Genomic DNA, 24,875 nt, shown 5'->3' with positions numbered 1-24,875 from the left:
TGCGTGGACGCTCAAGTGTCCTGCGGGGCTCGGGGCTAGTTCACTGAGGAACTGAGTGGTCCCGGCCATGCGGGATCCCCAGCAGCGGCTGTGGGATGAGATCCCGGTGGCGTCCTGGCCTGAAGTGACGGTGATGTGCTGGATCCCCATTCCTGCCCCCATGGAAGGCGGGACCCCCTCTCTGGGGGCTCCTCCCTCGTGGCAGCGCCGGTGGCACATGTGGAAGCACAGGCTGGGGTGACACAAGGGTACATGGGGGGGCAGAACCTGCCCCATGCGGGGGTCACCTCCTGGCCCCCCATCCCGGCTGCTCCTGGTGCAGTGTCTGGCTCTGCCCGGCCGGGGGCTCCGGGTGAGGTCCGATCTGTGAGAATCCCCACCTGGGGCGGACCCCACGTTCCAATTCTCTCTGTGTGCCCAGGGCGATGCGTGAAGTAGGAACAGGTGGGGGGGACAGGTGCCAGCTCTTGGTCACCTCCTCGGGGACCCATTAGATGCTGCTGCTGTCCCTGTCACCCAGGACTGTCCCTATCCCCCAGCACAGTCCCCAACCCCTGCACCATTCCTGGGTGTCGGGGCTGTTCCCCCACCCCCTGGGGCTGGCCCCCCCAGACCCAGGAGGGATATTTCTGTCCTCCCTCCCCTACACGGGTGACAGTCACAGCCCCAGTGAGGCAGATGAGGGGACAGGGATGGAGGGCGTGTCCTTCCCCCCGCCATTCAGGCGACCCCCGCCCCCGGGATCGCAGCAGGACCCCAGGACAGGAGAGCTCCGGGGCTGGGGAGTCCTTGGTGCTCCCCAGGGAATGGGCACGGGGGACTCTGGCACGGGAAGTCCCCGGTCCGAGGTGTTGTGGGGGGACGAATTGGAGCGGAGGGGTCCGGGGTGAGGGGTTCCTGGTGCTCCGAGGGGGTGGAAAGTGCGATCGGAGCCAGCGGGTCCCCAGTGCTCCCGGGTGGTGGACGGGGGGTCTGGGGCGGGGGACACCCGCTGATCCGGGGGATGGGAAGGGCGAACGAGGGGTCCCCGGTGCCCCCCGGGGATGGACGGCGGTGATTCCCAGCGCTACGGAGGACGGGAAGAGGGAAGGGGGAATCCGGGGCGGGACGTGCCCGGTGCTCCGGGAGGTTGGACGGGGGGGTCTGTCCTGGTCCGGGCCGGCGGGAGCGCGCGGGGGCGGCGGGAGCGCGCGGCGCGCCCTCGCCCGAGGCCGGGACCGGGATCGGGATCGCGAGGCGGAGCCCGGGAGCGGCGGGAGGCGGCGGCTCCGGCTCCGCAAACTTTCCCGGAGCGGCGGCGGGGCCATGGGCCGCGGCCCGCGCTGAGCACCATGATCGCGGCCGGGGGCTGCCTCGGCGCCGGGCTGCTGCTGCTGGCCGCCCTCTGCCCCCCCGCCGCCGCTGAAGGTGAGTCCCACCGGGGAGCTCCGGGGTCACCGGGAAACGGGGGGACCCCGGGCCGCGGGAGCGTCCCCCGCGCCGCGACTTCGCGCAAAGTTTTGCACGGGGACCGACCGGGACCGGGGGGGGCAGCGAGAGGGAGAACCGGGAAAGGGAGGGGGGGACACGAGGGGCGTGACCGAGAGGGCACCGGGGGGACATCGGGGGTGGGACCGAGTGGAAAATCGGGAGGGGACCGAGGGGTACCGTGGGGGGAGCCGAGGGGGCAGCGAGAGGGGACCGAGGGGTCCCCGAGCTGGGAACGAGGGGGGCACCGGGGGTGGGACCGGGCAGCTCTGGGTCGTGGGGGCACCGGGCCGCGGGGTCCGGTGTTCCCGGGGGCTGCACGGTTGGAAGTGACGGGACCGCCTCCCCCGCTCCTTCCCCAGTCCCCCCGCTGCCCCACTCGGTGCCCTTGGTTCTCCCCGCCGCGGGCAGCGCGACCCCGGTGTCCCCGCGCCGCGACTGCCCGCCACGACTGGGGGCCGAACTGGTGTGTCCTGGGAGGCGCTGGGGCCAAGGGGGAGGCCCTGCCCGCTGCAGGGACGACCCCCGGTGCCGCTTTCCCGGGAGGAATTTAGGAATTTAGGCTGCGGTGCAGCCCGGAGCGGGAACCCCTCCGCTGCAGCCGGTCCCAGGGCTCCGGTACCGCGGGGAGAAGCGGGGACGGGGGCCCCCAACTTGTGGGGGTTCCCTTCCCGTGGGTATCGGGAGGCTTCGGGGCGCGGGGCAGGCGCGGTGCCCCACGGAGCGGCTGGGTGGGCGGGTGGGTGCGTCCCCGTCGCTCCCATCCACATTCTCGACGTGCCGCGCCCAGCCCAGCCCCGGGGGGAGCGGAGAGCCCGGCCCGACAGCCCCCGGGCCTCGGCCAGGCACCGCGGCGGGGCTGGCAGGAACGGGGCCAGCAGGGGATGGGGCTGGTGGCCCCCAAAGTCGGCACCAGCAGTCCCAAAAGTTGGACCCTGCCGCCTCCCTGTTGGGGGGCAGCTCCAGCACCGGGGTGTTTGGAAAGTGAAAGCCCGGTGGGACTGAGCCGGTGCGAGGTGGTGGGACAGGGACGTGGGGACACACCGGGTGGCCTCCGCTCCTGGCACCCCACAGCTCACTCTGCTTGGAGGGTCCGTGTGGGGTGAGCTCCTGGTTAGGTGTCTCCCCGCGTCCGGCAGCCCCAGCTCAGGGCAGCCCCGTGGGCACGTGGCCGACGGGCTTGGCCGGACACCCGTGGGTGCTCCATGGTGGCACCGTCCGCTGGAGTGAGCCCGGCAGGAGGGATCGGTCACTGCCCTTCCCAGGGCCCAGCCAGGGACCTGGGCGAGCAGACAAGCTCCTGGGGTACGGAGCCAGGATCCCACCAGGATCTGGCGCTGCCTCTCACTTGTCCCACCTGCCCTTTGCCCCCGGGGAAGCCCCGGCACCCCGTGCCTGTGCCACAGCAGGTGTGGGCAGAGACCTTGAGCTTTGGCCGCCCAACACAACGGCACGTTCCCTTCCGGGATCCCCCCTGGTGCACAGCCGGTCGGGTGGGAGAGAGCTGAACTCCACATTCAGGGGGCTTCCTCCTTCCTGGCCATATTTTCGCTGGCTCGGAGGCCTCGGAGCAGGCGGGGGAGGCGGGTGCCAGCCGGGTCTCCTGGACACGGAGCCGCGCCCGCAGCTGCCCAGCACCGGGGGCTGTCACTCAGCCACAGTGCAGCCGGGGACCGGCACACCGAACACACGGCTGACCCCCGTGTGCCCCCTGCCCAGTGCTGCGATGGCAGTGCCTCGGGGCTGGTGGCTCTAGGAGTGAGTGACACAGTGGTGGCGGCAGGGTCAGCGCCGGGCTCGGTGTCGGAGCGGGGCTGGGGTCTGGCGTGGGGGCTCTCCCCGGCGAGGTGTTGGGGCGCCGGGGGCCGCGGGCGCGCCAGGGCTGGGCCGTGCCCGCCAGCCCTGCGTCACCGCTGCTCCCCAAACACGCCCGACCTGAAAAGGCGGTTCCAGCCGGGAGCGGGCGGCCGGGGCCCTGTGCCACCCGCGCCCGTGACTCACTCGCCCGGGGCCTGGCACCCAGGGCGGGCTCCCGCGCCCCCCAGCCCGCCTGGATGCCGCGGGGATGCTCGCCCGGCCAGCAGCCCCCCACAGTGGGGCCGGCCGGGCCCCGGGTCGCCGCTCAACAATCGAGTCTTGTCTCGGCGCGGCCGCCCCGTCGGCGTGGGCAGCGCATTCCTGCCCGCGGCCCCCGCTCCGGCCCCGCGGCTCTGGGGGTCCCAACGCGGCCCCCGGCAGTCCCCGGGCCCCCGCCGCGGGCACGGGGCGACACCGGTCCCCGTTGTCCCTCGAGCGGGGCCCCGGTGCCAGAGCGGGAGCAGCTTTGCCGCGTGCCGGGGTGGGAGCCGGGGGATCCAGGAAACCCATCGGAAGCTGTTGGGAGCAGCCCCGGAGATAACGGCGGCCGCCGCATCCGCGGCGTTTCCTGCGGGGGCCGGAGCTCGATGTCCCACGGGGGAAAGGAGGGCTCGGGGACACGCTGAGCCCCCGCTGTCCCCACAGTCTGCACCGGCACCGACATGAAGCTGCTGCGTCCCTCCAGCCCCGAGAGCCACTATGAGACCCTGCGGCACCTCTACCAGGGCTGCCAGGTGGTCCAGGGCAACCTGGAACTCACCTACCTGTCCTCCGACGCCGACACCGCCTTCCTCAAGGTGGGCAGCGGGAAAACGCCCCGAGGGGGGGCAAGACGGGGGTCCGGCCGGCCCCTCACCCGTGTCTCCCCATCCCAGGACATCAAGGAGGTGCAGGGGTACGTGCTGATCGCGGAGAACCAAGTGAGCGGGCTGGAGCTGCAGAGCCTGCGCATCATCCGCGGCACGCAGCTCTTCCAGGACCGCTACGCCCTGGCCGTGGTGGGCAACGCCGGCCCCGCCGGGGCGCCGGGGCTGCGCCAGCTCGGCATGAGGCGCCTCACAGGTGGGGAACCCCCGCCCGGGGCTGGCACGGGGTGCTGGAGGATGTGGGTCAGTGCTCCTGCAGTTGGGAGCTGCCAGCTCCAGTCTGGGGTGGGTGGTGGCAGGGGGCGGCCACCACCCACCCCAGGTCTGGGTGTCCCCATGGCAGGTCCCACCCGGGACTGGGAGGTCCCTACCAAGGACTGGGAGTCCCCACAGGGCTGCAGGACCCCCCTGTCCCCATGCTGACCCTTCCTACCTGCCCACCCACAGAGATCCTGAAGGGAGGGGTGCTCATCGAGAGAAACCCCGAGCTCTGCTTCCAGGAGACCATCCTGTGGAGCGACATCCTCCACCGACACAACGAGTTCCGCGGCGAGATCCAGGTGGAGACCACCCGTACCCGCAGCTGTGAGTGCCCCGGGGGGGTTGTGGTGCCAGGGAGGGGTCTGGGGGTTCCAGCCCCCCTGGCACCCCCTGCTCACGCTTCTCCCCCGTGCAGGTCCTGACTGCCGGGCGCTCTGTGCCGAGGGGCGCTGCTGGGGTGAGGGCAAACAGGACTGCCAGACATGTGAGTGTGGGGCCCACAGAGGCTCTGACCCCCCCAGGGACCCCCAAAGCCCCTGGGAGTTCCTTTCCTTCCCTCCGTATGCCCCTTCTCCACTGATCCCCCCTTGGCACCCAAATCTCTGTCCCAGAGACTCCCTGGACCTTCTGCTTGCACTCCCAAATTGCCGCCCTACTGAGCCCTACGTGCCACCCAAGTCCTGTTCCCAGAGACCCTCTGGACCTTCCATTTGCCCCCCCCCCCCCAAAATCTCTGTCCCACCGACCCCTATTTGCCACCTCAATCTTGCCCCCAGAAGCACCCTGACCTTCTGTTTAGCCCCCAAATCCTTGTTCTGCTGAGCCCTACACGGCACCCAAATCCTGGCCCCAGAGATCCCCTAAAATCCTGCTCTGGGAGCCTCCCCTTACACCCCAAATCCCAGCCCTGGGAACCCCCCCTTACCCCCCCAGATTCCTGTCCCACTGCCCCCACTTGGCACCTGAATTCCCACCACCCATATTTTACCCTGGGAACCCCCTTACCCTCCAGCCCCTCATCCTGGGGACTCCCCCATTGCCTGGAGGGGGGTGGATCCACGGGGGTCCCCGTCCTCAGCGTGTCCCTTTGTGCCCCCACAGTGACCAACAGCATCTGCCACGGCTGCCCACGCTGCAAGGGCACGAAGCCCACAGACTGTTGCCACGAGCAGTGCGCCGCCGGCTGCACCGGCCCCAAACACTCCGACTGCCTGGTGAGCGCGGGACTGGGGACACCAGGGGTCTTGGGGAGGGGACAGGGGACTCACACGGCTGTGTCCCCCCCCCTCCAGGCGTGCCTGAACTTCAACCGGAGCGGGATCTGTGAGCTGCACTGTCCCCCACTCGTCGTCTACAACTCGGACACTTTCGAGTCGATGCCCAACCCTGACGGGCGCTACACCTTTGGTGCCAGCTGTGTCAGCCAGTGTCCCTGTGAGTGACACCCTGGGGGGGTGCAGGGGCAGCCAGCGTGGCCCTGACCCCCCCCCCTCCTGCCCCCCTCCAGACAACTACCTCGCCACAGAGGTGGGCTCCTGCACCCTCGTGTGCCCCCAGAACAGCCAGGAGGTCACGGTCAACGGCATCCAGAAGTGTGAGAAGTGCAGCAAACCCTGCCCGGAGGGTGAGAAACTCCCCCGGGGTCTGGGGGGGCTCTGGGTGCCCCGGGGATGTGGGTGAGCAGCCCCCAGGGGCCAGGGAGGGGGGGCTCTGGAGATTGTAGGGATGTGGATGAGCAGTTCCTCAATGTCCTGGGGGCCTCATGGGGTTCCCAGGGTTGTGGGTGAGCAGCTCCCCAGTATCTGGACAGGTCTGGGGCTGCCAGGGGTGCAGGTGGAGTGGCTCTGGGGACCCCAGGGATGTGGGTGATCAGTCCCCTGGGGGCTGGGGGTACTCTGGGAACCCCAAGGGTGTGGGTAAGCAGCCTTCCCAAGGCTTGGGGGGCTCTGGGGACCCCAGGGATGTGGGTGATCAGTCCCCCATGCAGCTCCGGGGTCTCCAAGGCTGTGTGGGGGTGCTGCTATGTACTGTGGGGGTACCTCCATGGCTGGTGGGGCAGTGTTTTGGGGGGCTCAGGGGTCCTGGCTGAGCCCCCCAGCCCTGCTGTGCCCCCCTCAGTGTGCTACGGGCTGGGAGTGGATTTCCTGAAGGGCGTCCGTGCAGTGAACGCCTCCAACATCCAGCACTTCTCCGGCTGCACCAAGATTTTTGGGAGCCTGGCCTTCCTGCCCGAGACCTTTGCAGGGTGAGTGCCCAACTCCCCTCCCTGAGCCCACCGGGACCCCCGGCGGGACCCCCCCAACCTCCCTCCCATCCCTGGCAGGGACCCCAGCACCAACACCCCACCCCTGGACCCCAAACTGCTGCGGATCTTCGAGAGCCTGGAGGAGCTGACGGGTGAGAGCTGGGGGAGCTGGGGGGGATCGAGGGCTCCGGGTTTGGGGGGTACATGAGGTGGTGACACTCAGGTCCCCCCAGGTTTCCTCTACATCGCGGCCTGGCCGCCCGATATGAAGGACCTGGGAGTCTTCCAAAACCTGCGGGTGATCCGGGGCCGGGTGCTGCACAAGTGAGCGGGGATGGGGATTTGGGGGGACACGGGGGGACGTGGAGGGGGACACACGAGGGTACACGGGGATGTGTGGAGGGACACACAGAGGGGACACAGGGACATGGGGTGACACGGGAACATGGGGATGGAGAGGGGATGTGGGGAGATGTTGGGGGATTTGGGGGAACGCGGGGGGACACGGGGGGGTGCAGGGGGCTGTGGGAACACACAGGGAGACACGGGGACATGGGGGGACACTGCGGGATGAGGGGGGACATGGAGGATGACAGGACATGAGGGAATATGGATGGGATGCAGGGGAGACATGGGTGGGAAACGGGATGCAGGGGGACACAGGGACATGAAGGGGCCCACACGGGGTGCAGGGGGACACGGGAAGGACATGGAGGATGTGGGGGGACACGCGTGTCTCACCCGTGGGTGTCTCGGCAGCGGCGCCTACTCGCTGACGCTGCGGGACCTGGCGGTGCAGGCGCTGGGGCTCCGGGCCCTGCGGGAGATCAGCAGCGGGATGGTGCTCGTGCACCACAACCCCCAGCTCTGCTTCCTGCAGAAAGTGCCCTGGCACGGCATCTTCCGCAACCCCCGCCAGCGCCTCTTCCAGACCCACAACAAGCCCCCCGAGCAGTGCGGTAAGTGGGGGGCCATAGGGCTGGGGGGAGGTGGTGGACCCCCCATTGCTGGCAAACCCCCTGGTGCTGACCGTGCCCCTCCTGCAGAGAGCGAGGGGCTGGTTTGCTTCCACCTCTGTGCCCAGGGGCACTGCTGGGGCCCCGGCCCGACCCAGTGCGTGGCCTGTGAACGGTTCCTGCGTGGCCAGGAGTGCGTGGCCTCCTGCAACCTCCTGGATGGGTGAGTGCAGACCCTGGGGAGTAGCAAACAGTCCCCTCACACCCTGCAGGGTGGGGCCGGGACCCCATCCCTGCCCCTTTGCCCTGCAGAGCTGTCCGGGAACACGCCAACGGGACGCGGTGCCTGCCGTGCCACCCCGAGTGCCAGCCCCAGAACGGCACCGAGACCTGCTTTGGATCAGTGAGGACAGGGACACACACTGCCTGGGGTGGGGGGTGCCCCCAGACTCCTGGGTACCTCAACCCACCCCGATTCCTGCAGGATCCAGACCAGTGCGTGGCCTGTGCCCACTACAAGGACGCCCAGCAGTGCGTGCGGCGCTGCCCCAGCGGCGTCAAGGCCGACGCCTCCTTCGTGCCCGTCTGGAAATACCCGGACGAATTCGGGGTGTGCCAGCTCTGCCCCACCAACTGCACCCACTCGTGAGTTAGGGGTCCCTAGCCGAAAAGGGGGTGGCCAGGGGGTGCTGGCAGCTGCAGCGGGCTGCTGACATCAGGGGGCCACGCCCTGTGTCCCCAGATGCACGATCCGGGATGAGGATGGATGTCCCGTGGACCAGAAGCCAAGGTAGGAGCGTGGCTGTGTTGTGCCACCGCCACTCTGGGTGCTGGGGGTCCCCCACGCTGATGGCCTCTTGCCACGCAGCCAGGTGACGTCCATCATCGCCGGCGTGGTGGGGGCTCTGCTGGTCATCGTCCTGCTCCTCATCACCGTCATCTGCGTCAAGCGCCGGCGGCAGCAGGAGCGCAAGCACACCATGCGGCGGCTGCTGCAGGAGACCGAGGTGGGGGTCTCCCGGGGGGCAGGAGTGGACCCTCAGTGCCTGGGAGGGATCAGGAGCCTGGCCCCCCTCACCCCTCCATGCCCCACAGCTGGTGGAGCCACTGACGCCCAGCGGGGCGCTCCCCAACCAAGCCCAGATGAGGATCCTCAAGGAGACGGAGCTCAAGAAAGTGAAAGTTTTGGGTTCTGGTGCTTTCGGCACCGTTTATAAGGTGAGGGGCGGGGACAGCACAGCAGGATGTCACCCTCCCTGCTCTGCACCCCCTCACCTGCTTGTCCCCACCTCAGGGCATCTGGATCCCCGATGGGGAGAGCGTGAAGATCCCGGTGGCCATCAAAGTCTTGCGGGAGAACACGTCGCCCAAAGCCAACAAGGAGATCCTGGACGTGAGTGAGGCCACGGCACCAGGGGGGGAATGGGGCTGGCAGCAGCTCCTGTCCGCCCTGAGCCCCACCCCGACCCCCCTCCTGCCCACAGGAGGCCTATGTGATGGCAGGGGTGGGCAGCCCCTACGTGTCCCGACTGCTGGGCATCTGCCTGACCTCCACGGTGCAGTTGGTGACGCAGCTGATGCCCTACGGCTGCCTGCTGGACTATGTGCGGGAGAACAAGGACCACATCGGCTCCCAGGACCTGCTCAACTGGTGTGTGCAGATCGCCAAGGTAGGACAGGGGACCTGGGCAGCTCTGGGGGGTCCTGGGGGAGACCAGGGACAACTGGACATGTGCCACCTCCAGGGGATGAGTTACCTGGAGGAGGTGAGACTGGTTCACCGGGACTTGGCCGCTCGCAACGTCCTCGTCAAGAGCCCCAACCACGTCAAGATCACCGACTTCGGGCTGGCCCGGCTACTTGACATCGACGAGACCGAGTACCACGCTGATGGTGGCAAGGTAGGGCATGGGGGCTCAGGGACAGCGGTGCTCCCCTTGGTGACAGCCACCTCTCGGTCCTGCTCACCTCTCTATCTGTCCCAGGTCCCCATCAAGTGGATGGCGCTGGAGTCCATCCTCCGCCGGCGTTTCACACACCAGAGCGATGTCTGGAGCTATGGTGCGTCAGGGTGTCCCCACCCCAGGGCGCTTGGGGGGTCCCGATGCACTGCTCACCCCCACGCCCGTCCCCTCCAGGTGTCACCGTGTGGGAGCTGATGACGTTTGGGGCAAAGCCATACGACGGGATCCCTGCCCGGGAGATCCCGGACCTGCTGGAGAAGGGCGAGCGGCTGCCACAGCCGCCCATCTGCACCATCGATGTCTACATGATCATGGTGAAATGTACGGGGAGGGCACATAGGGACAGGGAGGGGACAGGGCGTGGTGTCACCCTGCTCCCGGCCCTGATGGCACCCGGCTCTGCTCCAGGCTGGATGATTGACTCCGAGTGCCGGCCCAAGTTCCGGGAGCTGGTCACCGAGTTCTCCCGCATGGCCCGTGACCCCCAGCGCTTCGTGGTCATCCAGGTATGCAGGTCCTGGGGGGTCCCGTCCCCTCAGCAGTGCCCTGGGGTGAGCACTGACCAGTCTGATCCCCCCAGAATGACCTGGTGGGGCTGCCTGGCTCCATGGACAGCACCTTCTACCGGGCGCTGCTGGATGAGGAGGACATGGACGATCTGGTGGATGCTGAGGAGTACCTGGTGCCTCACCACGGCTTCTTCAGCACCGACACCTCCACCACCTACCGCAGCCGCATCTCCTCCATGCGGGTACATGGGGAGGGCTGGGAGGGAGCTCCCAGTCCTGGAATACGTATGGAGGTGATCCCATGCCACGTCTGTGAGGGGCAAAGGGCTGGGATAGTTCTCGGGGTGGGCTCAAGTGCCTGACTCCATGTTCTTTACTACACCCAGAGCACGGCAGAGTCTCCAGCCAAGGTGGAAGAGGGCGAGGGCTTGGCCTCCTTCCCCTTCCCCGCCCAGGGCCTGGCAGAGGGGCCGGAGGGCCCTGTCCCTGAGGCGCCAGATGGGGACAAGGTGGCCCTGCAGAGCCCCCCGGGGCGGGAGCCCGGGACCCTGCCCCGATACAGCGAGGATCCCACCGGGCTGGTGGCCAAGGACGGAGAGGACCCTGAGGGCTTCACGGTCCCAGCCCCCCACAGCACCATGCCAGGTAGGGAGAGCACAGCCGGACCCTTGGGGAGGTGGGGGGGGGTTTCTGCCTGTCCCACAACCCCTGGGGGGTCCCTGACATGTCACTCACCCTGCAGAGTACGTGAACCAGGCTGGGGAACATCTGCCTCGTGCCCCCCCATCCCCGCCGGACAAGCCCAAGGGGCACCAGGGCAAGAACGGGCTCATCAAGGACCCCAAGAACTCCTTCCCGGGGCCCTTCGGCCACGCCGTGGAGAACCCCGAGTACCTGGCACCCCACGGCCCCCCGGCCCCCGGGCCCTTCAGCCAGGCCTTCGACAACCCCTACTACTGGAACCAGGACCCTGCCAAGGGCGGGGGCCCCGAGGGCGGCCCCGGCACGACGCCCACGGCCGAGAACCCCGAGTACCTCGGCCTGGCCGGCCCCGACGCCACGGCCGTGTAGGAGAGACCCCCCCAACTTCACCAAGGCAGCTCAGGGAGGGACAAGCCACGGCTCTGGGGGTCCATCCCCTCTGCCCGGGGGTGGCACCGGCCACGGAGGGCTGGGAGAGCCCAGGACGCTGTGGGACAGCGCGGCAGCAAGGAGTGGGGACAGAGGGGTCACCCTTGGTGGCACTGGCAGTGCCTGGAGCAGCCCAGGGAGCTCGGACCCAGCACGGCCCAGAGAAGGACAGACCCTCTGCCATCCCCACCACTCCAGGGCTGTCCCAGTGCCTGGGACACGTGGACTTGCACTGAGGGCAGCTGGACTGAGAGCAGTCCTGGCTGCTCCGGGATTTTTTGGAAGCACCGGGATGTATATTTGATAATTGTACATTGGTTGTTTTTTTCTACCCTGGTGGTCTGTTTGCTTCCCCGTTCTGCGTCAGATCCAGCTCTGTCTCCCAATGACCAGCATGTCATATCCCTTCCCTTTATCCTTTTTTTCTTCCCTTCTCCTTCTCTTTTTCCCTTTCCCCCTTTTTTTTTTTCCCTTTTTCCTTCCCTTTCCCCCTCTTTCCCCTTTTTCCTTCCCCCTTTTCCCTACATTTTTCCTCTTTTCCTTTCCCCTTCTTTTTTCCCCCTTTTCCCTCCCCATTTCCTTTCCCTTTTCCCTCCTCTCCATTCCTTTTTCTGTTCCCCTTTCCCCTTCTCCATCCCCTTTTCCCCTTTTGTCTTCCCTTTTCACTTCTTTCTTCCTCCCCCTTCCCTTCCTTTTCCCCTTTTCCTTCTCCCGCTCCTCCCTCTTTCCCCTTCCCTTCCCCTCCCCTCTGTCACCCCCCACCACTTGCCTGAAGGATAAAATTCCTGCTCCCAGGCAGGATGCAGGACCGTGTCCCACCACCCCCCATTCCCAAGGGACACCAGAGGAGCCACATTCTCCATCCTTTATTCCGCCCAGGCCGTTTGGTTTATACACAGTATAGAATAAATAGGGCCCCCCCCCGCCCCGAGGCCAAGGGCAGGGTCATTCCAGGCAGGAATCGGGAGCTGGGAGCCTGGGAATGGGCAGGGGGGGGGATGTGAACACACCTGTGGCCGTGGGGCCGGGCTGGGGGTTCCCATGGCCGGCCCCTGCTCCGGATTAAACAGTGACAGAGGGACTTTAATCATTAACAGATCCTGGGGGAGTTAGAGCCAGTGTGGATTCCCCTTGGAATGAACCCGCTGGGAGCTGCTCCAACACCCGGCCTGGCTCCCCATTCACGGGAGACCCCCAGATTCCCAGGGGGTGAGGGAGGGGAGAGGCCAGCACAGAGAAATGGGGGTGCTGTGGAGACCCCCTGTGCCCCCCAGGGAGGTGCAGCTGATGAGGGGGAAAGGCAAAGGCAGGTGGGAGACCCCCCCCCAGGCCAGGGCTACACCCCACAGCAGGTTGGGCAGGGGACAGAATGACCCCCAGTGCCACAGCTCTGCCCTGGGGGTCCCCAGGAGGCTCCTGAGCTCCCCAGTCGTGCAGGGATTTAGGGAAGGCAGCAATGGGACCCCGCTGTCCCCGGGAGGCTACAGGAGGACGCAGGGGGGGCGGCTGTTGGTGATCTTCTCCAGGGGCTCCCCATTGCGGGCTCTGCGGATGGCCTCGATCAGCTGGGGAGACACGGCAGGGGAGGGGTCACAGCCAGGGCTTGGGACACACGGGGGTGACAGGGACAAATCCCGGCCACGGCGAAGGTCTGAGAGCAGTCCTGGCTGCTCTGGGAATTCGTGGAAGCACCGGGATGTGTGTTTGGTAATTGTACATTGGTTGGTTTTTTTCTACTCTGGTTGTGTTTGGTTCCTAATTCTCCATCGGATCTAGGTCTGTCTCCAAGGGACCAGCATGTCATTCATATCCCTTCCCTTTATCCTTCTTTTTTCCCCTTTTCCTTCTCTTTTCCCCTCCTTTTCCCTTTTTTCCTTCTCCTTTTTCCCTATTTCCTTTTTTTTTCCCCTGGTTTTTTTTTTTTTTGTTTTTTTTTGTTTTTTTGTTTTTTTTTTTCCCCTCTCTCTCCCAGCAGCACCCTCAGCGGGTCCTGGCAGGGTGGCAGGAAAGGGAACAATTCCAGAGGGTGACAGAACAGGGACCCCGTGGGCAGACCCCATCACAGGAGGGGCTCAGTGCAAACCAAACCCCCCCAGCCCAGCCTGGCCGACCCCGGGACCCCCGGGGGGGTACTCACGTCCTTCTCATAGGGAAAGCCGCCGTTCTCCAGCTTGGAGAAGACGAGCTGCCCGTTGATCTCGATCTCGAAGGCACCTGAGGGCACAGGCAAGGCCCAGCCCTGAGCTGTGTCCCCCCCAAACCCTGGATGGCACCCCCAGCCCGTGCCCCCCACGGCTGAGCACTCGGGGCACCCCCAGGGGCTCCTGCAGACCCCCAGCTCTGCCCCTGAACCCTGCTGAGGGGACAGGGCACAACCCCCCCTGGCCTTCCTGCCAGGTTTAACCCACCCCAGCCCCTCCCCAAACCCCCAGCACGGCAGTGGGGGTGGCCTGGGGTGTCCCCCCCCCGAACCCCGAGGCAGCTGGGGGGTCTCACCGGTGCCCCCCAGCCGTGACTCGATCTCGATGTCGGGGTACTCGTCCCGCACGGCGCTCGCCAGCTCCTGGTACGTGGCCTCGAAGCCGCAGGGCTCGCTGGGGAGGGGGGACCGGCTGAGGAGGGGTGGGGGCACGGGGACCCCCCAAACCCTCCCCGAACTAAGGAGCCCCCCCAATTCCCAACGCCCCACTCAGGGGCCCTGCCCAAAACCCCCCGCACGCCCCCACACCCCCAGCCCCCCTCAGTACCCCCCCACCCTGCAGAGCCCCCCAAATCCTCTATAACCCCTTCCTCAGCCTCCGAAGTCCGCCCTAACCCCCCTCAGCGCCCCGATTCCCCCAGCCTGCAGAGACCCTCAACCTCCCTAGAGCCCCCCTCCTCAGCCCCCCAACCTCTCCATATCCTCCTCAGCGCCCCCCTTCTCCCCCAGCCCCCTCCGTGCCTCAACCCCCGCATGCCTCATCCCAGTCCCCCCAGTTTCTGCTCCCAGTATCGCTGTGGGCAGCCCCCCCCCCGCCGGCTCGCTCCCACGCCCGAAGGCCCCGGGGTCCCCTCGGTACCCTTGGTTCATGCGCTCCCGGGCCCCCCGCGGCCGCGGAGCTCACCAATACTCCACCACGATGCGGACCCGCCGCTCGGCCCCACTCTCGGCCCCGTTCCCGTCCCCGGTCGCGTTCTCGGTCCCGCCGCTCATGGCCCCCGGTGCCGCCGCGGAGCCGCTTCCGGGTGCGGTCACGTGAGGCGCCGCTTCCGGCCGCTCTGCACCGCCGCGCTGCTCGTCTTGTCTGCTCCGAGACCTCCGGGAGAGTCGCCGTGACCCCGGTGACCCCCGGGGCACCAAAAATGACACACAGTGACTCCCCCGTGAAACTCCCAGTGACCCAAAGTGACTCCCAGGACACGTCTAGTGACCTAAAGTGATCCCCGGGGGACCCGAACTCACCCGTGTGTCACCTGGAGTGACCCCCGAGACCCCCAGGGGACCCACGCAATGACCTCAGTGACTCCCGTGTCACCTGCACCCACCCCCGTGGGACCCAAGGTGACCTCCGGGGGACCCCCACGGAACCCGTGGGACCTGAAGTGACCCTCACAAGAGCTCTCTAGTCCCATGGGAGCCCCCACTACTCCATGGGACCCACACCTAAAACCTGTGTGGGGTTTCTATGGGGCCTTGTAGCCCCCCCCCCCCCACAAACCAATAGCGCCCCATGGAACCCTCAGCATCCCCCACAGGGACCCCTGAACCCCTCCATGGGACACCCCCAGGGACTCTCTGATCCCATGGCACCCCAAGTCCCCAGTGGGGACTCCCAGACCCCGTGCGGAGACACCTACAAGGGACCCCACAGGACACACAGAGAGCCCCTAAGGAACGCCACACCCCACTGCGTTCCCATATCCCAAATACCACCCCCCCCAACCCTCCTGGAAGGACCCCTGACCTGCACGAGACCCCCACAACCCCCCACCCATGGTCCCACCTGGCAGGCGTCCCTTAGGGGACAATGGGGACATCCCCCTCCCATCATGGGACCCTTCCAGCCCCCACTTTGGGGATCCCAGGGGAGCCCCAACCCAAACCCCACAGCCTGGGGCTGGAGACTCCCAGGGCATGGGCTGGGGGTCTGTGGGATCTGCATCCCCAGGACATCCCAGGGGCCCGATGCTCTGTGCCCCCCCACGGCCCGGCTGCTCCGGGGGTCACCCCAGTGCATTGTGGGAAACTCCCCATCACCACCTCAGGGGGGTCGCGGGAGGTGGGTTCGGGGGGTCCAGCCCCCCGGGGCTGAGCCGGGGCCAGGCTGGACCGCCCCCCGCGGGGCCGGGGGGCGCTGGGGGAGCCCCCCCGGGTGTTGGTGGGGGGCCGGTGCCGGGCAGCAGGCCCGGGGCGTTGTGATGTCAGGCGGGGGCGGGTGCTGGCGCAGGTAGATAAAGCCGGGGAGAACAGGAATCCCTGGTCCGGCGGGACGGTGCCGGGACGCGGCGGGCGCTGCAGGTAGGAGCGGGGCCGGGCTGGGGGCTGCTGGGGCCGGAGGGTGGCGGCTCATCCCGGGGTGTTTGCCCCATCCCGCCGGGAACGACCCCGGACCTCTCCCTGCGCTTGCACCCCTTCCCTCCCTCCTTCCCGCCTTCCTCCCGGCTCTTCCTCCTCCTCTGCCATCCCGCCGTGGCTCCCCTGCTGCCTCTGTGCTCCTGGGGAGCCCTGTCCCCCCAACCTCAGCACCCACCGGGACCCCCACCCACAGCTGGGGTCCTGCTCCTTGATCCTGGTGGTCGCAGCACCCTGTCCCTTATCCTGGTGACCCCGTGATTCCATTCGCTATCCCTGGTGTCCCTGGAACCCCATCCCCTAATCCTGCTGCCTCTGGGATCCTGTCCCTCAGCCCTGTTGCCCTGGGACCCCACCCCCTCAATCCGCTGGCCCTGGACCCCCTGCTCTGTTCCTCCTGGGGCCCATCCCGGTGGTCCTGGCTCCCTCCAGTCCCCCACCCCATGACCCTGATGGCCCCCGTCCCTTTGCCCAAAGCCCTGTGTCCCCGTTTGTCCCACGCCCCCGGGACACCCTGTGTGTCCCCACCCTGCTGGAGCCCTGCCACGGCCACCGGGACGGGGCTCACACCGGGGTGACCTGAGGCCATGGGGCTGGGCTGTGGGTTGGTGCCAGGGCTGTGTCCTGGTCACAGGGCCCTGTCTGTCACATCCCCCCGTGTCCCCTGCTGTGCCCCACCAGCAGCATCACCCTACCTGACCCCTGAGTGTCCCCACATCACCCCGGGGTCTGGCCAGGGAGGGGGGAGCCGGCCTGGCACAGCCAGGGCAGGCAGCGGGGATGGAGCAGAGGGTCCTGGTGGGACGCTGTGATGGGGACAGGGACACGGCAGGGACAGGGATGGGATGAGGATGACATCAGCCCTGCCCAGCCATGGACTTGGACCCCGAGAGGTGGCAGGAGGTGGGGACAGGGACGGGCAGAGGGCGAATGATTAACGTGGCTCTACACGCCGTCCTGGGACCGCCGGGTCCAGCGCCCGTGGCCACCGAGTGCCACCGCGGGTGCCACGTGTGTGTCCCGTGTGCCGCGGGCTGGCGGGGCCGTGGCACATCCCGGGGGTCCGTCCAGCGGCAGAGCCGGTACCGCAGCGCGGCCGGTGCCCGAGCGCGGTGGCACCGCGTGGGTGGGGACACGGGGGTGGGGACACGGGGGTGGGGACACGGGGGGGCTGTGCCAGCGCGGGGGGGGCTGCCGGCGGTTCCCACGGCGGCTCCCTCGCCCCCGGCTCCCGGCGCGGCCGCCCGGGCCCGGATGCCAGGGCGGTGAGGTGGAGCTGGGAGCGGCCGCCAGAACTGGTTTGGCCGGACCCGAGGAGGTGTTTGGGCTGAGCCGCCGCCGCCGCCACGCTCGGCTTCCTTCTCTCCACGGCGCCGGCACGGCTCGGCCTGGCAAAGCTCGGCTTGGCTAAGCTCAGCCCGGCACGGCTCAGCCCGCATCTCCCAGTGCCCCCAGACACTCAGTGCTGGTGTGGGGCCACTGGTGAGGGTCCCACGTGGGATGTGGGGGATTCTTGGGGGTCTCGTAAGGGGCTGTGCTCACCGTTGGTGTTACGCTCCGGCCCCCAGGACCTGGACAGCACTGGGGGGACTGGGACACCCTTGGTGGTCACCTGGGGCTCAGCCAGACCCCCAGGGTTGGGGTCCTGCTTGTCTGGGCACCAGGAAAATACCCCTGGGGGGGTGCCAGGGGTGGGAGCCCACATGGAGCCCGGTGTGGTGTCCTGCAGGGGCTGCCCACACCTGGCCATGGCCCCCCAAATGTGGCCACGGCCCCCGCCAAGGGAACGAGGATCAACACACAGTGCCAAGCCCCCTCTCTCCCCACAGATAATGCCATGGAGGGGGGGGCTCAGCAGAGCAGCCTCTGGGAGCCCCCCGAGCAGGATGGGGGTCCTGGTGAGCGGGATGGGGGCGAGGGGCTGCCCGAGGTCAAGCGCTCCCAGCCCCTCTTCATCCACGGCGGCAGGTGGGTGTGAGGCCTGGGGGGGTCGGGGAGGTTAAGGGGGGGAGCAGGAGGTGCTCAGGGGGGTTACAGGGGGCATGGAACTCACCCCCCTGTGCCTGCAGCCGGCAGCCGCCACACGAGGAGCCACGAGCGTCGTCGCTGCCCAGCATCCCCAACCCCTTCCCCGAGCTCTGCAGCCCCTCCAACTCACCCATCCTGAGCAGCCCGGCCCTGGGACAGGGACCCCCCCGCGAGGGCACCTCCCATGTGAGTCAGGGGCAGGGGGCTGGGGAGGGGCCTGACATCTGGGACAGGGACACTCCTGCCAGTGCTGCGGAGGGGATTCTTGGTCTTGGGGCAGGGACCTCCCCAAGGAGGGCGCCTCCCATGTGAAGTGAGAGTCAGGGCGTTGAGGGGAGGGGAGGGTCTCAGCTCTGGGGCAGGAACCTCCTCCCATGTGAGTTGAGGGTCTGGGAAGGGGTCTCAGCCTTTGGACAGGGACAGGGACCCCTCTACAGAGGTCCCACCCTCCTGAGCCAGGGGGGCAAGGGGCTGGGAAGGGTGACCTCAGCCCTGGGGAATGGGGAAGAGACCACCTCCCACATGAGCCAAGGGGCTGGGAGGGGGGATCCCATCCCTGGGACAGGGACCACCTCCCACATGAGTTGGGCAGCAGGAGGTGGGTGGGGGGGTGGTCTCACCTGTGTTCCTGCAGGGTCCCCTCGTGCCAGGGGGGCCCTGACACCCCCTGCCCCACCTCCCAGGTGGTGAAGGTGTTCGGCGAGGACGGCGCGTGCCGCTCCCTGGAGGCGTCGGCGGCGACCACGGCGCGGCAGCTCTGCGAGACCCTGGTGCGCAGGACGCGGGCGCTGCACGACCACAGCTGGGCCCTGGTGGAGCTGCACCAGCACCTGGCCCTGGGTGAGCGGCCGCGGGGGCACGGCGGGGCACGGCCCTGGGGACTCCCGGCCCTGCTGACCCCCTGTGCCCCCAGAGCGCTGCCTGGAGGACCACGAGTCGGTGGTGGAGGTGCAGAGCTCCTGGGCCCCGGGTGCCGACAGCCGCTTCGTGTTCCGCAAGAACTTCGCCAAGTACGAGCTCTTCAAGAGCAACGCGGTAGGTGGGCACCCTCTGGAACCCCCCCGGTGGGGACCCTGAGCACCCCAAGGGTCTCTGGCTGACCCTCTGCCCCCCAGCAGTCGCTGTTCCCCGAGGTGATGGTGTCCAGCTGCCTGGAGGCCAACAAGAGCATGGCACACTCCGAGCTCATCCAGGTATGGGGCGCCATGCCCAGCCGTGCCCTGGGGACCCCGCCGTGCCCTGGGGACCCCGCCGTGCCCCTCAGCTCTCGTGTCCCCCCAGAACTTCCTCAACTCTGGGAGCTGCCCTGAGGTCCAGGGCTTCCTGCAGCTGCGCGAGGCCGGGCGCAAGGTCTGGAAGCGTTTCCACTTCTCCCTGCGCCGCTCGGGGCTCTACTACTCCACCAAGGGCACCTCCAAGGTGAGGGCAGGGGGTCCTGGGGGGAGGGAGCATGGCCAGGGGGAGCAGCGGGGCCAGCCCTGACACCCCCAACCCCCCAGGACCCCCGGCACCTCCAGTACTTCGCTGACCTCACCGAGTCCAACATCTACTACGTGACGCAGGGCAAGAAGCTCTACGGGACGCCCACCGAGTTCGGCTTCTGCATCAAGGTGGGGATGTCCCTGCCTGTGGCAGGGCCATTCCCTGCGCCTCCCCCCGCCAAGGGCTCTCTGTCCCCTCAGAGCCACCCGGGGGCTGCCCCGTGACGGCTCCGGCCTCTCCCGCAGCCCCACAAGGTGCGGAGCGGCGTGAAGGGCCTGAAGCTGCTCTGCAGCGAGGATGAGCAGAGCCGCAGCTGCTGGATGGCCGCCTTCCGCCTCTTCAAGGTGAGCCCCGGCCCGGCGCTGCCGGCCCCCTGCGGGGGGGACGCTGGGATGATGGCAGAGGGATGCTGGGGGGATCCAGGAGGGAATTTGGAGGAATACTGGGAAGATGCTGGAGAGATACAGGGGGAGAATGTGGCGGCGTTCTAGAGGGATGACCCCATCCCAGTGACAATGTTTCGGGGTGGGTGTCCTTATGCCCACGTGGAGTGGATGCAGAGGTCCCCACCCCTGCACTGGGTGGCTGTGGAGGTCCCCGGGTGTCCCTGGGTGCTCCCCCACCCCGCAGCACGGCCCCACAGCTGACGGGGCCGTTCCCCCAGTACGGGATGCAGCTCTACCGAAACTACCAGCAAGCACAGGCACGACTGAGCCAACCCTCCTGGATCGGCCCCACGCCCCTGGTGAGTGTCCCCTGCCCCCCGCAGCCCCTGGCCCGTGGGGACCCTCCGGTGACCCCCCTGTCCCCCACAGCGCAGCGTCTCCGACAATGCCCTGGTGGCCATGGACTTCTCAGGGTGCACGGGCCGGGTGATCGAGAACCCCAACGAGGTGCTGACCGCAGCGCTGGAGGAGGCGCAGGCCTGGAGGGTGAGTGGGGATGCTGGGGAGCGAGGCGGAGCCCCCCGAGCCCACCCTAACGTCCCGTCCTTTGCGTGCCCAGAAGAAGACGACGCACCGGTACAGCCTGCCCACAGCCTGCCACAGCTCCCCGCTTAGTGCAGGTGAGACGTGGGGTCAGTGCCCAACGGGGGGCCCTGCCCCGGGGTGGGGGTCTCCCCAAGCCTGACACCCCCTCTCCCCACAGCCATCCACCGCACCCAGCCCTGGTTCCACGGGCGCATCTCCCGGGAGGACACCCAGCAGCTCATCGGCCGTCAGGGCTTGGTGGACGGGTATGGGACCCTGGGGTGGGGGGGCTGGGGTCCCTGGGGCTCCTGGGGGGGACATGGAACTCCAGAGAGGTACAGGAACCCAAGGGTTACAGGGTCTTGCAGCTCCTGGGGGTACACAGGGCGTGTGTAGGGGTGGGGGTGAGTGGTCCCAGGGGGGTTGTGACTCCCAGGATTTGGGGGACACACAGGCTCCTGCTCCCGGGGATGCCAGGGGGTACCGGGCTACTCCCAGACCTTCACTGGGAGTTTGTGGGACCCCATGGGCGACAGCAGGAGGGCAGAGGGGACCTGGGGCCAGCAGTGACACCCCTGGGGCTCGCAGGGTCTTCCTGGTGCGGGAGAGCCAGCGGAACCCCAAGGGCTTCGTGCTGTCCCTGTGCCACCTGCAGCGCATCAAACACTACCTCATCCTGCCGGTGAGTGCCACCGTGGGGCTGGGGGGGGCCGGGGGGGGTCGGGAAGAGGGGTCCTGACCTGCAGCCCCCCGGCAGAGCGAGGAGGAGGGTCGGCTCTACTTCACCATGGATGACGGGCAGACGCGCTTCGCCGACCTCATCCAGCTGGTGGAGTTCCACCAGATCAACCGCGGCATCCTGCCCTGCAAGCTGCGGCACTACTGCACCTGCGTGGCCCTCTGAGCCACGGCACGGCACCACTGGGAGGGTTTGGCACAGCCTGGCACCACCGGCGTGGCGGGGTTCGGTTCAGTCTGGCGCCGCCAGCGTGGCTTGGCAGAGTCTGGCACTGCTGGCGTTCTTTGGCTCAGTCTCACTGCTGATGTAGCACGGCTTGGTGCAGCCCAGCACCACTGGCACAGAATGGCTTGGCACAGCCTGGCACAACTGGGATTGTTTGGCACAGCCTGGTCCTGCTGATATGGCGCCACCAGCGCAGTTTTGGCACAGCTGAGCATCACCGACATGGCACAGCCTGGCACTGCTGGCACAGCCTGACACAGCCTGGCACCAGTGGGATGGTTTGGCACAGCCCAGCACCACCAGCATAGCACAGTTTGGCACAGTTGGGTGGTTTGGCACAGCCTGGCGCTGCCAGTATGGCACAGCTCGGCACAGCCCAGCACCACCAGCATGGTTTGGCACAGCCTGGCACTGCCAACATGGCACAGCTCGGCACAGCCCACCGCCAGGACCACCACACTCAAGCACTTTTTCCCCTCCACCCTGCAGCACCAGCCCCGAGCGTCCCTGCGGGGGCCTGGCACTCCTTGCCCCCACACCAGGGGGGGTTTGGGGTCTCCAGGAGCAGGATCCCGGGGTGTGGGGGTGAGGGGGGCACCCATCACCGTGTCCCCCACATCTCCACGAGGCCAGTTGAACTGGGACATGTTTTATACCAGTGAAAATAAAGGTTATTTTTGCAGAGCTCATGCCTTGCTCCTTCCCATCCCCAGAGCCCCCCAGTGCCTGTGGCACACGGCTGCCAGTGTCCCCATCTCCCACAGCGTCCCCAAGCCTGGCAGTGTCCCCACGTCCCGCTGTGTCCCCACAGTGCCCCGGGTCCCGCACAAAGGCCCCTCTGTGCTCCCCGGGCACCACGTGCGGCTCAGCCACGCGGCCGCCGCAAATCCCCGGGAGGGGGGATTATCCAGGGGGGATTAAGGGCCCGGATTTGGGGGGGCTGGGGCTGGGGCAGCTGCTATAAAGGCGGGGGGCTGGGGCGCGGCGGGGAGGCCGTGCCATGGCTCCCAAGACGGTGCTGATCACCGGCTGCTCCTCCGGCATCGGGCTGGCGCTGGCCGTGCGGCTGGCGCGGGACAAGCAGCGCCGCTTCCGAGGTGAGCGGGGTGGGGGGACCCCCCCAGGCCCCGGGGAGAGCCCGCGGGGGCTGAGCCTCCTGTGCCCCCAGTCATCGCCACCATGAGGAACGTGGGCAGAAGCGAGGCGCTGGCGGCGGCGGCGGGGCCGGCGCTGGGCCGGACGCTGGAGATCAAGCAGCTGGACGTGTGCGACGAAGGTTCCATCCGCGCCTGCCTTGACAGCATCCCCGGGCGCCACGTCGATGTCCTGGGTGAGCCCCGGGATTCCCCTCCCACCGTGATGCCGGTGTGGGAACCCTCCATGATGGGGAGCCCTGTGCTGGGGGCTGTCCAGACAAGCTTGTCCTGTGCTGGGGATGGTTTGTGCACCCAATGAGGGGACCCTCAGTGCCAGGGACACCTCATGACCCTGACCCCGTGCAGTGGGGACTGTCCATGCCAGGGACCCCCTGCACCAGGGACCCTCTGTGCTGGGATATTCCCTGTACCAGGGACCCTCCAAATTCAGGATGTCCCTTTCTGGGGACCCCCCGAGAACTGGGGACCCTCTGAGAACTGGGGACCCTCTATGCCAGGGACACCCTGCACCAGGGACCCTGCACACCCAGGACATCCCATGCTGGGGACAGTCCAAGAACCAGGGACACCCCATGCCCAGGGTGCGGGATGCCCCTGCCCAGGGCACACCCCACTGATGCCCCCCGCCCACAGTCAGCAATGCCGGGGTGGGCATGGCGGGACCCCTGGAGTGCCAGAGCCTGGCGGCCATGCAGAGCCTCATGGACACCAACTTCTTCGGCCTCGTCCGCCTGGTCAAGGAGGTGCTGCCCGACATGAAGAGGCGTCGCGGGGGCCACATCGTCGTTATCAGCAGCATCATGGGCCTGCAGGGTAGGGGAAAATGGGGTGCCCTGGGGGGACCAGCCCTCACCCAGCCCTGACCAGGACTCCTCAACCATCCAGGCATCGTCTTCAATGACATCTACTCAGCCTCCAAGTTCGCGGTGGAGGGTTTCTGCGAGAGCCTGGTGGTGCAGGCGCTGCGCTTCAACGTGGCGTGAGTGCAGGGGCAGGAGGCTGTGCGGCCCCTGGGGCCAGAGGGTCTAGGGGTGCCCAGTGCCCAGTGCCCCATCCCTGGGCAGGATCAGTCTGGTGGAGCCGGGGCCGGTGATGACGGAATTCGAGACAAAGTTGTACGAGGAAGCCGAACGCGCTGACTACTCACGGACCGACCCCGAGACGGCAGAAATCTTCACCAAGCTCTACCTGAGGAACTCCAGGGATGTGTTCACCAGCCTGGGCCAGACCCCCGAGGACATCGCAGAGGTGACAGGCGGCCAGGGGGCCCCAGTGGGCTTGGGGGGGCCCTGCCGGGCTGGGCTGGACAATTAGCTGTCAATTAGCCTTAACAAGGAACAGCGATGCCCAGCCAGCAGTGGGGCAGCTCACACCCAGCCAGCTCCATCCTGATGGGGCTGAGCCTGGCTGGGAATTGGGATAGGAATGGTGATGGGATGGGAATGTGGATGGGATGGGAAGGGATGGGAATAAGATGGGAAGGAACTGAGGATGGAAATGAGAGGGAAATGGAATGGGAAAGAAAAGGGGTGGAGATAGGGGTAGGGTGGGATAGGATAAGGATAGGGATAGAATGGAAAGGAGCTGGGGACAGGACAGGAATAGTGATGGGGTGAGGTGGAATGGATTAGAGATGGGGATATGATGGGAAGGGCTTGGAGATACGGAGAGGAAGTGAATGAGAACGACTTGGGATGGGAATGGGGATAGGAGGGGACTGGGAAGGGAGGGGATGGGAATGTGAATGAGGATGGAGATGCATATGGAGATGGGATGCAGACAGGGTTGAAAGGGGATAGGGGTGGGGTGGGAATGGTGGTGGGCTGGGGCTGGGGTGGGGCTGCGGGGACAGGAAGGGGACAGTCCCATGCCCACGTGCAGCACACCCTGCGGGTGATCGAGGCGGCGCGGCCCCCGTTCCGGCACCAGACCAACGTGGCGTACACACCGATGGCCGCGCTCAAACACGCCGACCCCAGCGGCGCCCTCATCACCGACGCCTTCTACAAGCTGGTGTTCAAGTACGACGCGGTGCTGCGGTTCGGCCTCCGCGCCATCCGCCTGCTCCGGTGGCAGGCACAGAAGGTCAAGGCGGGTGCGCGGCTCCTGGGCTTCAGATAAGCCCTTGTGGCCCCTGGGCACTGCCCAGCCCATCCCGGGGGCGGGGGCGAGGGAGCCGGGACCGGTGCAGGGTTTCGCTTCCTGTTCCCGGCCCGAAATAGCTCCAGCTGCCGCCGCATTAAAATGGGGACGGTATTTATAACCAGTGCCTGGTGAGCAAGGCAGAGCAGCTTCCTCCGGGAGTGCAGCGGCCGTGACGGGGCTGGGAAGGGCTGGCAGCTGCCCCCCTGCTTGCCTCCTGCTCCCCTGGGGCACCTGTACCTCCGACCCGCGGGCATGTGACACCCAGGGGACCTCACCCCGTCACGCCCTGGTGCTGCATCCTCCTCCCTCCAGGCACTGCT

At 67.5% G+C, this 24,875-nt stretch overlaps 4 protein-coding genes across 5 annotated transcripts; 3 read left to right on the top strand and 1 right to left on the bottom strand.

Annotated features, from left to right (window-relative positions):
- The first annotated feature begins 1,139 nt into the window (after window positions 1-1,139).
- ERBB2 (erb-b2 receptor tyrosine kinase 2) lies at window positions 1,140-11,587 on the top strand. 2 transcript variants are annotated; one of them, XM_066205207.1, is made up of 27 exons: window positions 1,142-1,407; window positions 3,970-4,121; window positions 4,200-4,386; window positions 4,638-4,775; window positions 4,867-4,935; window positions 5,553-5,665; window positions 5,744-5,885; window positions 5,959-6,075; window positions 6,570-6,696; window positions 6,775-6,848; window positions 6,930-7,020; window positions 7,456-7,655; window positions 7,743-7,875; window positions 7,965-8,055; window positions 8,137-8,297; window positions 8,395-8,442; window positions 8,521-8,659; window positions 8,748-8,870; window positions 8,947-9,045; window positions 9,137-9,322; window positions 9,398-9,553; window positions 9,638-9,713; window positions 9,791-9,937; window positions 10,025-10,122; window positions 10,197-10,367; window positions 10,512-10,770; window positions 10,868-11,587. In XM_066205207.1, exons 1-27 carry the CDS (start codon window positions 1,332-1,334, stop codon window positions 11,194-11,196), a joined length of 3,702 nt encoding a protein of 1,233 aa, XP_066061304.1. In that variant the 5' UTR covers window positions 1,142-1,331; the 3' UTR covers window positions 11,197-11,587. The 2 variants fall into 2 exon arrangements, with proteins under 2 accessions (XP_066061305.1, XP_066061304.1); XM_066205208.1 differs by having other exon boundaries at window positions 1,140-1,407; window positions 7,965-8,297.
- Window positions 11,588-12,109: 522 nt separating this feature from the next.
- Window positions 12,110-14,499, bottom strand: MIEN1 (migration and invasion enhancer 1). The gene is made up of 4 exons (XM_066205215.1): window positions 14,361-14,499; window positions 13,753-13,850; window positions 13,394-13,470; window positions 12,110-12,821 (listed from the first exon to the last, which is right to left on the bottom strand). Exons 1-4 carry the CDS (start codon window positions 14,447-14,449, stop codon window positions 12,738-12,740), a joined length of 348 nt encoding a protein of 115 aa, XP_066061312.1. The 5' UTR covers window positions 14,450-14,499; the 3' UTR covers window positions 12,110-12,737.
- Window positions 14,500-15,727: 1,228 nt separating this feature from the next.
- On the top strand, window positions 15,728-21,916 carry GRB7 (growth factor receptor bound protein 7). Its single transcript, XM_066205209.1, has 15 exons — window positions 15,728-15,754; window positions 17,638-17,776; window positions 17,878-18,022; window positions 18,520-18,676; window positions 18,750-18,871; window positions 18,952-19,029; window positions 19,118-19,255; window positions 19,336-19,446; window positions 19,564-19,662; window positions 19,983-20,063; window positions 20,134-20,250; window positions 20,324-20,384; window positions 20,468-20,555; window positions 20,878-20,971; window positions 21,047-21,916. Exons 2-15 carry the CDS (start codon window positions 17,646-17,648, stop codon window positions 21,191-21,193), a joined length of 1,569 nt encoding a protein of 522 aa, XP_066061306.1. The 5' UTR covers window positions 15,728-15,754; window positions 17,638-17,645; the 3' UTR covers window positions 21,194-21,916.
- Window positions 21,917-22,253: 337 nt separating this feature from the next.
- Window positions 22,254-24,875, top strand: LOC136301954 (retinol dehydrogenase 8-like). Its single transcript, XM_066205211.1, has 6 exons — window positions 22,254-22,350; window positions 22,422-22,583; window positions 23,044-23,223; window positions 23,296-23,389; window positions 23,475-23,658; window positions 24,292-24,875. Exons 1-6 carry the CDS (start codon window positions 22,254-22,256, stop codon window positions 24,529-24,531), a joined length of 957 nt encoding a protein of 318 aa, XP_066061308.1. The 3' UTR covers window positions 24,532-24,875.

The sequence above is a fragment of the Chamaea fasciata genome, unplaced genomic scaffold, assembly GCF_029207755.1.
Source record: "Chamaea fasciata isolate MVZ Bird 193981 ecotype frontalis unplaced genomic scaffold, bChaFas1.0.hap1 SCAF_27, whole genome shotgun sequence".
Classification (NCBI taxonomy): domain Eukaryota; kingdom Metazoa; phylum Chordata; class Aves; order Passeriformes; family Sylviidae; genus Chamaea; species Chamaea fasciata.
The sequence above is the reverse complement of the archived record's forward strand: the minus strand, read 5'-3'. Positions and strand labels throughout refer to the sequence as shown.